The following is a 12,359-nucleotide window of genomic DNA, read 5'->3' on the forward strand; positions in this document are numbered from 1 at the left end:
TTAGTATTGCTAGAGTCAGTTAACACACATCTGTGAGCCCACCTAAACCACACCCAGAGGTCCTAATTTTCTCTGTAGGACTCTGATGCTTCCTGCACATCCCTTCACTCATGCAAAAATTCAGCATAGCCAGAGAACACCAGAGCTTCATTTAAATAAACAGATTCCCTGCTTTACCAGCTTGATTAAGTCTCAAAAGTACTTTGCATGACATTATAGGTTCTTTATGAGATACTTCTATTAGAATATGTTAAACTAGTTTAAAGCAGTATTAAAAACAGCATTTTATTTGCCAATATGCAACTGCACAAAATAATACCCAGGCACTAATATCTGTAAGATATTCTCAGTAATAATTATCTTAGCAAAGATATAATAGCAATAAAACAAAAGCATTGCATGAAAATTTGCAGACACAAATTGTTCTCTGGCTGAGGGCATACAAAGGCAAGTTGTATTTTCCCAAGCTACTGACAACATTAATTTGCCAGTTAAGCATAAAGCAAAGAAACTAATCCATAGAATAAGCAGCGGTAATCTTATGAAGTTCTGAAACTCAGGAAGCATCTATGAGACACAATCCGACTCAAATGTATGAAAAAGGAGTAAATACAGTAGGGAAGCATGCTTTCCAGAAATACCTCCAGTGACAATTAAAACTGCTCCCTTATCATAATATTTATATTGTCCCCACTATCACAGGTACTGATTTTTATTATTACTTTTTTATAGCCACACAGCTTTTAATGCCCTCATCTTCACTTTTAGATTCTGTATCCTCAACTTGCAGATGGTAAACTGGAATACAGAAGCTAAGGAATGCCTCATCAAGACACACAGGAAATCTATGGCAAAGCAGAGAAATGAACAGAATGTCCTGATGAGTGCATTATTCTCCCACTGCTGTCCTCTAAATATGAGGGTGGTTCTGCTTCCATCTTTGTTCTTTGTGTTTCTTTTTTGTTTGTTTGCTTGTTTGTTTTTTACCATGTGTGGTTAAATAATTACCTTGTGTGGTATATTACTGTTTGGTTTGCTTTTCAGCACAGAGAGTCCTGCATAATGTCATAGGCACATAACAAAGCTGTATTACACTCTAAGCTTGGATTTATCTAGGGGCTTAAAAAAAGATAAGAACCTCTCTACGAGATCTTGCCTCCTACATGGTGGGAGGCATTCTTAGTATTTCATTCACCGGTTTTCTGTTTCCTCTTCCCCACAGCTGACCAGATAACTATCTCACCTGCAACCCAAACCTGGCTTTTCAGAGCAAGCAAAGTTGTAACACAATGCAACAGCCCATAACCACAAGTCTTTTCTCTGCTGCAACCTCAAACCTAGACACAACATGTAGGGGAGAAGGGGAAATCTGTGATATTTCCCATAAGGTTATGCACCCCTCTACCTTGCAGGGGAAGGAAGTCACACCGCATTACTCAACTATTGTCTCACTTGGCCTGTGCCTATTCTATCATGTGCTCAAGCACATTACTACAATTAACATCTTCTATATGAAAGATTGTTATAGATCAGCAGGAAGTGGGAGACATTTGCAGAGCTTGGGTATTGATAAGCAAGATCAAGCCATCTAAGATTAACTCATGAAAAGGCAGGAGCCCTTGAGTAGCATCTCAGAACATACCTACATTATTGGTGAATCTGTGACCGTGATAGTTCAGTATCCTGAACCCGACCGGACCCATAACGGTTAATTGGCTACATTCCGTAACGCAACAGAGTCCTAAACCAGTACATCCATAAAATCATGGGACTGAACAATTTGATCAAGTGTCAGTTTGGAGTAAGGTGTGTACATGTACCAAGAGAATGTTAGATATTATATTTGAGAAATAATTATATAGAGTATGTATAGATGAAAAAGAATAGCTTTCACATGTTTGTGTTCTGAAGATATAACTTAAACTACAGTACCTGTAGAAGTAAACTAGCCAAGCTGCTGGTCATGTTATAGTTGGTCTAGCTGAGAGAGTCAAAATAGCATTCAGAAAACTTCTCTGAGAAGTCACACACATCTGTGATTCACTTGCACTAGTGTTTGAGGTAGTTAATTTAGACCTTGCCTGGCTGTGTCCACATGAGTTCCATATGAGTGTCCGACAGTTCTAAAATCCTATTGCCATGTGCCACTAATCCATGTTTCTGTTTCTACTAGCTTTCATATGCAAGTGATATTCTAGCAGGAAGTCATCTGGGAGGACAGAGGAAATTGGATCTCTTTTGTCAATAATATTTCAAATACTGAATAATATTAAAAATCCTGTGATATTTCTTATGGAATAAACTTTACCATTTTTTGCACTTAAATAAATACCTAAGTTCTTTACATAACTGGAGCGTATGACTTTTTTTTCACAGTAAGAATGGAGACCGTAAAACAGTTTTAAGGTACCTGTAACAGTTCAATCAGTTTTATGTAGGTTCTTAAGGCATATGAGAGTATCTTTAAGAATTCTCTGAGAAAGGTCATTTTGAATATATGTTAGGGTATTTAGCAAGCACATACAATTACAACACACCAGGTAAATAACCATCAGCACGTTATTACTAATATTTTCAGACACATGCACATGATAATATGAAAAAATACAGATTAACCAACTGCCCCTTTGATTTGTATCAAGAGTCAAATGTCTTTCTTAGTCCCATTGAAAAACCTTTTTACATAGCTTTATATATGTAAAAATAAAATATGTATAAATTTTTTAGCTGATTTTTCCAAGCACAGAAGGAGGGGGGAAAAAGATGCATTATTAAATGGTTTCATTAAACAGGAAAAATCCCAACTACAAAATGCAAAGGGGATTATTAGGTTATGAGTAACAGTAAATAGAAAAAGAGCATGAAAGGAAGAGGCTGTTTGGGGGAAATCTTTTGTCAGTTTGAATTTCATTGCCAGTCTCTACGTTCCTTTGCTGTGAAAAGGAAATGCTGCTGTGAATGTATGACTTTCATGCAATTTTGGCAAGGTTAGGGGACAGCAGAACAAGCACAAGCTACAACAGATTTAGCATTCTTCACTTTTTTTTTTTTCCTTCCCAACATCAATTATTTAGTTAGGTCTTAGCAAAGCTAACCTGTGATTAAACATCACCGTTAAAGCCTGGCTTTCAAAGCCTGGGTGAAATTCAGGCTAAACAAGGGAGCAACAAAAAGTTCAGATTACAAGTGAGCAGTCAACTGCAGATCTACATTCTCCTAGGCTCCACTGTATGTGTTTTGGTGCTGCAAGAAGAGAACTGTAGACAGACACGGAAGTGACCATGAAGGACAGCAAACCCTGTCCTTGCAGACCTGAGGTGCATTTCATGCTTCCACTAATTTCATACCGTGTGTTCCACACACTAAAAGAGGATTCAAAAACTGAAACACAAACAGATGATTTTGAATACAGAGAGGCAAAATACTCCATACTCCATCATGGGTCAACGATCCATGTAGACAGGAGTGTACACAGACAATATATGCTTTTATGTGTGGAAAGCAATTAGCTATGGTCTTGGGAAGTTAACTTCTTTGAAAAATGTTGAAGCAAAGAAAGAAATGTGCTCTGCTTCTAAAAGAATGAACAACTGTAGAAATTTCTATGCAGTGTATTGTAGAGGGTTTATGTGGCAAGGTTTTGGTAGCAGGGGGTTGTAGGGGTGCCTTCTGTGAGAAGAATCCAGAAGCTGCCCCATGTTAGATAAGGGCCAGTTTCAGCTGGCTCCAAAGGGACCCGCTGCTGGCCAAAGCAAAGCCAATAAGCGATGTTGTTTGCGCCTCTGTGAGAGCATATTTAAGAACGGGGGAAAAAACCTGCCACACTACAGTAGCTGGGAGAGTGAAGAGTGAGAAACAAACTTGCAGACACCAAGGACAGTGAAGGAGGGGGAGGAGGTGCCAGAGCTGAAGTTCCCTAGCGGCCTGTGGAGAGGATCATGGTGGAGAAGGCTGTCTCCCTGCAGCCCATGCTGTACCACGGCGGAGCAGATTTCCACGCTACAGCCCGTGGAGGAGACCATGATGGAGCAGGTGGATCTGACCTGAAGGAGGCTGCGATCTATGCAGATCACCCGCAGGAGCAGACTCTGGGCTGGACATGTAGCCTGTGGAGAGGAGCCCACGCAGGCGCAGGTGATCTGGCTGGAGTTGTGGGGGACCCACGTTGGAGCAGTTTGCTCCTGATGGATGGACCCTGTGGTACGGACCCATATTTGGAGCAGTTCTTGAGGAACTGCACTCTCTGGGAAGCCCACACAGAATCAGTTTGGGACGGACTGTATCCCATGGGAGGGACCCCACACTGGAGCAGGGGAAGAGAGCGACTGTGAAGGAGAGGCGGTGGAGAAACGCTATAGACTGACTGTAACCCCCATTCCCCCGTTCCCTTGTGCCGCCTGGGGGGAGGAGGTGGAAGAAGGTGAATGAGGGGAAGTTGTTTTTAGTTTGTTTTCTTTGTTTCTCACTTCTCTAGCTTGTTAGTGATAGTCAATAAATTTCTTTAATCTCCCTCTGCTGAGTCTGTTTTGCCCATGACAGTAATTGGTGAGTGATCTCCCTGCCCTTATCTCAACCCTTGAGCCTTTTTCATCGTATTTTTCTCTCCAGAAGGACACTGCAGAACCAATGACAGGTCAACTTTGCAAGGAACCAGGCAAGTGCAGCAGTGACTTAAGCTGGTGCTGGCGTCAAGAAAACCAACTCCGCCTGCCCTGAGTGACCACTTTGACAGATGAAGCTGAAACCATCAACAGTTCTTATGAACATTTTGGGGAGAGGCCTATGGAATGAAAAGAAGTACAGACCTATAAATATTTTAATGGACAGGGAACAGTGGTAATGAGAATATCTATATACTAAAGTATGGGGGACCCGAGTGTGACACAAAGGTTATGGAATAAGGGGTGGAGGTTGTGCTGGGTCTGTCTGGGATGGAGTTAACTTTCCCTGCAGCAGCCCACATAGTGCTGTGCTCTGCACTCGTAGCTAGAACAGTACTGGTATCACTCCAGTGTTGTGTCTATTGCTGCATAATACTGGCACCGCATCAGGACTCCCTCCAAGCCCCCAAGAGCCAGCAGGCTGGGGGTGGGCAAGTGATGGGGAGGAGACATCACCAGGGCAGCTAACCTAAACCAAGCAAAGGGACATTCCATACCATATGCTGTCACACTCAGCAATAAAAAGGGGGGCTCTCGTGGTGGAAGGGCCTGTCCTCCCGAACAACTGTTACGTGTTTTGAGGCCCTGCTTCTCAGGATGTGGCCGAACATCACTCGTTGATGGGAAGTAGAGAGTAACTTTTTTTTCCTCTCTCTCTGTGTTTCCGCATGGCCTTTTTTTTTTTTTCCTCTCCCTTTTCCCTTTAATTACATCATCCTTATCTCAAACCTTGAGCTCTTTGTGTTGTATTTTCTCCCCCTTCCTCTTTGAGGAGGGGGAGTGAGAGAGCGGTTGTGGTGGAGCTCAGCTGCCCACCTGAGTAAAACCACCACACACATTTACTAATTTCCAGCTGATATTTTTGTCCATGCCATTGCCATTTCCTCCCTGCCATGGAGGAAAAGATGCTCAATTTTCCCTCTTCTAGAAATAAATATAAGGACACAAGTCTATTTTACAAAAAATGACCTACTTTTTTTCTTTTTAATACAAATTTTGTACTATCTTGCTGATCTGATATGACCGAGGTTATTGATACACTTAACTTGCCTTGAAAGAAAAGGGGTGAACCTAGCTGACCCAGACAGCTTTCTGATCATAACATTTGAATGTTCTCAACAGTTCATCAATAATGCATTTTTGTCTTCTCAGTTTAGTTCCTAAATTTCTAATCACAAGCAGCAAGGATGCAAGGTCACTCTTCATATTTCTGAAACTCCTCCCCTAACATCCACTACTAGACATGTTTGGAGACAACAACAAAAATACAAAACAACCAGGCTAAACAGACCTTTGGCCTGACCTGAGAGTAGATATGCTTTGTTTTTATGCATGCCTTCCCATTTAGTCCTTTGAACACATAATTGTTTTCTCCCTGTTTATCATTCTGGAGAAACTCCAGAAAAAATATACAACTCCAAACCACTAGGATACATCTTGTCTGATGAAGCTAACTACTACTTATGTGGATAGCATGTCCTTCAATCACTGTGCAATCATTCTTGATAATAATGACCAGGAAAACCCAACACTCATGTTTTTAATATGGGACTTGATTGCTCCTAGCAGTCAGTTGTGGCTATTCTTTGTCAACCATCATTTACTACAAGTTCTTGACAGCAACCACAAAATTCAGATAAGATCAGTTTCTTCCGTGCACTGTAGGAGGACAACATAGATTTATTGTTGATGATTTAGGCCCTTAAAACTTATTTCAGAAGGCTCTTCTTAGCTGCCATTAACAGTCTGGCCTGCCCTGAGATAAAGCCAACGCATACTGAGCACTCCCTGAGAAACACCTTTCTCCCGATTACTGAAGACAAATGGTATCCAAGTCACACATTTTGTTGTCATATGATGTATTCCATTTAAATCCTGATATTCAAAAGTGTATAAGACTGCTTAGTTATGAAGCACAAGAAAAAAGTATTGTGTCAGACCACACCATATGGTTTCAAACCTACCATCGAGAGATAATTTATAAAGAAGACTGGTGGAACAAATAGTCCTACAGAACAGACTAAGCAACAAATGATACTGAGACTGCTGGTAAGATGCCTCTTTCCTCATTTCTTCACCACTACCATCACATATACACAAACACACATGTTAAAGCTGTCATCATTGAACACAAAGCCACATTCCCCAAGAGGGGGATTCTAGAAGGAAAGATTATAACAGAGAACACTGTTTTACAGTTGTAGGTAAACATTAATTTTACATTTATAAATGATTATACTGTAGTTACTACAAACATCACTCACTTTTACAGATTACAGAACCAACGTAATTTTTCCTTAAAGAGAACGATGCTTCTTTTAGACAAAAAAGGCTAGGTCTTAATTACCAAGCTTTTCCCCCTTTTCCCGATCTCTACTTGTGCTCTTTCTAGATGACTTGTGAATACATACCGCATGACTCTCAGTGCAGTTTTGTATGCTAATTCAGCATCATGAGGTAGGAGAGAGGTGAAGAGATACTTGGCAAATGTGTGCATTGGAACACTCTCTCGATGGATGACTTCACCTAAACCACTATATGGTCCAGCTGTAGGAAAAAGAAAGAGAATGTCAATCTTTACAGACTGCTAAAACCTAACTTCTGCACCTTTAAAAAACACTCACTATATCTTGAGTTAGAATTGGTATTCAGAGACAGAGTTTTCTGTACAAAAGGTAAAATTGCATTGATATTTTTGTGAATTATACTATACACATCACATAGATACAATATATTACAAATATATTACATACCATATATTCTTTGAGACAATGAGACAGACCGTAAATTGCATAGTACTAAGCACACTACCAGTGCACATACAAATGACAGAATGGTCTCAGTGCTCCATGGGGCTCATTCAACAAATTTATGATATGCAAAAGGAGAAGGTGTTAATCCCAGCTTTGCCTTCATGTAGTTATATTGTACATATGAATCCCTATGTACCCTCTGTTGGTGTGTGATTGCTTTCTCACAAATCTACCAGAAAAAAAAGTGTGGTTACAGCAGAAAAGTGCGTATCTTCAATTGAAGTTACATGAACAATCACTACAGCAGCGCTTGATTGCTATTAACATCTCACCCGACATTAGGCATTTAAATAACCCTTTGGTCTAGATTTTGTCTCCAGAGAAGACTAGGTCAGATCTTGCATCGAAAATGGTTTTGCTAGTCCGTTACTGCCACATGATCTTAAAAATGATATTTGTTGTAGGGAAACTATCCCCACTGTTGGGACAGCAAACTTTGCACACAGTGCAGTATTTCAATTTCAGAACTGCAGTGTCAGGACTGACAGCAGAAATGATGATTTAAAAAAAATTTAAATGCAATTATTTCCTTGCTGAGTTCTGAATGTTCGGTAACTACGAACCCCATTTTTACATTTCTCCTGCAACCTTGAGGCTGTTATTCCTGTTAACAGGAAAACTGTGTCAAGCAGTTTTTGACTTCAGCAGCCAGAAGTTCAAGCATAAAATGTTGCAAGACAGAATAAGACTTGTACATTAAGTATTATTGGAAAATTACTGCACATATAGCAGCCAGCACTCCCAGAAGTTACTACAGGAGAAGAGAATTTTGATTTCTCCTCTACTAGAGATTTCAACCCACCATGCTTGTATGGACAAATTACTGTGTGAGCACACTTCTTCACTGCAGAATCACACATATCATTTAAACAGTTTCCAGAAGCAGCAGTTCAAACTGTGTCTGATCCTACACTGGAATGGATGAGGAGTACTTGCACAATTTATGTAGCCACTTCTGCTACAAAGAATAGAATAGAATAGAATAGAACAGAACAGAACAGAACAGAACAGAACAGAATAGTTCAGTTAGAAGGGACCTTCAAAGACCATCTAGTCCAACTGCCTGACCACTTCAGGGCTAATCAAAGGTTAACGCATATTATTGAGGGCATTGTCCAAATGCCTACTGAACACTGACAGGCATGGGGTGCATCAACCACCTCTCTAGGAAGCCTGTTCCAGTGTTTGACCACCCTCACAGTAAAGAAATTTTTCCTGGTGTCCAGTCTGAACCTCCCCTTGCACAGCTATGTGCTGTTCCCACTCATCCTGTCATCTGTTGCCAGGAAGAAAAGACTCACACTTCCCTCTCCACTGCCCCTCCTCAGGAACTACATGAGATGTAGATGGTAACAACTTGAACAACTTAGACCAGCACAGTTGTTTCAGCAATGTTTTTCCGAAGGGTGCCTTAGCACAAAATGAAAAGATAAAAATCACAGTGCATGAAAAAAAAACTGAGTTCCATAGGTGGGCATTTCTGAAGACTGATTACAAAGGAAATGTCAATGAAGATTTAGTAGGTGACACAATGTCTCTAATCATTTGAAATGAATTTGAAAGCCATTGAAAACTATCTAGCATTGTTTCAATGAAAGAAGCCATTTCATGTATGTTTGCCAGTTGGTGATTCAGTCAGAAACTCAGTTAGGACATGAGGAGTACAGGACAAAGCATTTATATAAAAACATATTCTGACATTAACTTAGCAGTCAAGCAAAAAATTAAAACAGTTCTTGCAACAGTCTTAACATTCTGCTTTCCCACTCAGTCAAGTGGTAGCTACATACAACATGCATTAATCTGCATTAACAGCATAGAAATCAGCTTAATATTGGTTAAGTTTTTTTTTTTTATATGTATACCTACAGGACTATAACTATAAAAACACAATTGATATGATTAGGATCTTCAGTCACTGCAGTTTTTCTTCCATGTGAGCTGGCAATTTCTGCCTAACCTGGCATAAACTGAAGCTATTGCAGGAAAGCTAGATTTCTCAGCAAACAGTAATGCAAGACACTGCACACTGCTCACTATGGTAATTTCATAGGTAGTTATTTTAGCAGATTTCCTGCTAAGATTACCTTATAGTAAACTATAAGTATCAGCGAACACTTGAGAGAAATCCTGCCTTTTCCTCAGTAAAGAAATGCAGCAAATTATAATCCATAGGATCCCTGTCCGGTGGTGGTTAATAGCTGGATCCAGTTAGCTGGTGTTCTTGTCCAAAGGCCGTAAAGCAGCAGTATAGCCATACCATAATGGAAACTCTCCCTATGGTGCAGCTTCTCTGCGGTTTCAAATGGCACCATCAGTAGGTGCCAGAGTCTTTAAGGATCTGGGCAACAACGGTGACTCACAGCTGAGAACCCTAAACAACATACTGCATCTCTTCCATTAAAGAAGTTTTAAAAGACAAATGTCTTACAGAAAGAAAACAAAACATGACTGCTCTGTAAGTCTTCACAACTCACCTAGAGCCTACTGTACTCCACACCATCCCTTGAGTAGGCACTCAAAACAAAACCATGCCTTTGGCGAATTAGTTCCTTTAAAGTTTTTTCTTCCATTAAAAATAAAAAAACAAAACACCCAAAAGCTAGAAAGACAACCTCAGATCCCATGAGGCTACTTTCTGAACATGAGGCTTAAGTGTTACATGTCAAGCCTTTTTGAAAGCTAAGGCAAAGGCATGCACTTTTTTTTCCCACAGATTTTATTGCAACCCACCACAGTGACTCCCAAACACATAACTTAGTCACAATTTAGTCATAAGATCAGGCCTTAAGCCTCAATATTTGACCATGTATTTCAATTGTCATGTATGATTCAAACTTCAGAGGCAAGTCATTTTCCTAATTGCTACAAATAAAATGTTGTAGTTCTGTCCCAGTAATTCTAAGTGAATTTTCTGAGCTCTTTAATTGGGAAAAGAGGTAAAAATATTCATACATTTACAAAGCTGCCAGTCCTTTTTCAGGATACAAGTGACATTTAGAATTCTGCTACTTGAGAACTGCTGATAACTGATGTCTATAATATTTAATTGTGAGCCTGGGCTGTACAATTAGGATACTGAGATTATATCAAACAAAAAATTTAAAGAACAAAATGCAATAAAAATTAAAGGCTTGTAAATCAGCGGATGCCTTATTTCTACAGTCATGGTATTTATTCAGTGTATGTTTGATTTTCATAAGAAATTGCAAACAAAATTTTGCTGGAATTCCTGCTCCGGCAGGGGGATTGGACTAGATGATCTTTCAAGGTCTCTTCTAATCCCTAACATTCTGTGATTCTGTGAATTCTACATCAAAAAAACATCAAGTACATAAAGTCAGCTTCCAAAAGAATACTGGTTCTGTGGGCTTCTATAAGTGAAGGCAGTTTAAAGAAGCAGTTAGCATCTATAGCGAGCTACCTTCTAATAAGAAGACTGCTTGTTTTCGAAAAATCTTCACCAGAATATCATCCAATTCAATTTCCTGTAGCTTAGAAATCAGCTGCTCCTCATTTTGACAAACCTTCTCTTGTGCGTACAAGCCATCTGGCATTATTCGTTGTTGTCCCAGCCCTATCAATGCTACTTCCACAGCCAGAGTTAAATAAGATTCCCCTTCTTCTAAGAATTTGTGTGCAGGCAGGTGATGGTACTCCAGAGATTTGCATTGCCCCATGTTCTCTGTAAAGGGTGACACAAAGAACAACACATCAGCAAGTCATTCTAATCCATAATCTGCTTATAACGCCATATTTACAAATGCTATCTCTGCCAGTATTCATTTCTTTAAAATTATTTAAATTACTAGCTCAATTTCAAAATCCAAAGATCCAATGTAAACTATCCAATTCCACAAGGGAGAAATACACAAAGCAATTATAAAAATAAAATAAAAATAAAAAATTAAAAATTAAAAAAAATAAAAATTAAAAAAAAATAAAAATACAGTTTCAGCATGGCTGAACAAGGACCTGCTGGTCAAACTGAGGTGCAAGAAGGAAATGCCCAGGCAGTGGAAGCAGGGACATGAGGCCTGGCAAGAGTAGAGGGATGCTGTCTGGATGTGCAGGGATGGGATCAGGAAAGCCAAGGCACAGATGGAAATGAGCTTGGCAAGGGACACAAAAAATAACGGGAAGAGATTCCATGGGTACATTGGCCAAAAAAGAAAAGGCCAAGGAGAATGTACCCCTTCTGATAAACGAGAAGGGAGAGCTTGTAACAGCAGACACGGAGAAGGCTGAGGTACTCAAAAAGTTGTTTGCTTCAGTCTTCACTGATAGTCAGGCTTACCACATCTCTTGTTTCCCTGAACCTGTAGATGAGGGCTGGGGGAGCAAAGTCCCTCCCACTCTAAGTGAAGAGCAGGTTCGAGACCATCTGATGAAACTGAACTGGTATAAGGCTATGGGGCCCCATGATGTGCATCCCAGGCTCCTGAGGGAACTGGCTGATGTAGTTGCCAAGCAACTCTCCATCATATTTGAAAAGTCCTGGCAGTCAGGCAAAGCCCCTGGTGACAGGAAGAAGGAAACATCACTCCCATTTTTAAAAAGGGTAGAAAGGGGGACGCAGGCTACTACAGACCAGTGAACCTCACCTTTGCCTGGAAGCAATGTCAAGGCACATGCAAGACAAGGAGGTTACTAGCTCAGTTTCAAAATCCAAAGATCCACTGTAAACTATCCAACTCCACAAGGGAGAAATACACAAAGCAATTACAAAAATAAAATAAAATAAAAATAAAAATAAAATAAAATAATAAACATAAACATAAAATAAAAATAAAATAAAAATAAAAATAAAAATAAAAATAAAAATACAAATACAAATACAAATAAAAATAAAAATAAAAATAAAAATAAAAATAAAAATAAAAAT

At 39.6% G+C, this 12,359-nt stretch overlaps 1 protein-coding gene across 2 annotated transcripts in view; it reads right to left on the bottom strand.

Moving 5' to 3' along the window:
• The window catches only part of LOC125181568 (zinc finger SWIM domain-containing protein 6-like), a 90,229-nt gene that overhangs the window by 25,490 nt on the left and 52,380 nt on the right, over positions 1-12,359 (bottom strand). For both annotated transcript variants that reach the window (XM_066987335.1, XM_066987336.1), the window contains exons 8-9: positions 10,899-11,159; positions 7,073-7,208 (exon numbers count right to left, since the gene is read on the bottom strand). In XM_066987335.1, the coding sequence (XP_066843436.1) occupies positions 7,073-7,208; positions 10,899-11,159 (397 nt within the window). The remainder of the gene's footprint in view (positions 1-7,072; positions 7,209-10,898; positions 11,160-12,359) is intronic.

This window comes from Anser cygnoides, chromosome W (assembly GCF_040182565.1).
Source record: "Anser cygnoides isolate HZ-2024a breed goose chromosome W, Taihu_goose_T2T_genome, whole genome shotgun sequence".
NCBI lineage: Eukaryota > Metazoa > Chordata > Aves > Anseriformes > Anatidae > Anser > Anser cygnoides.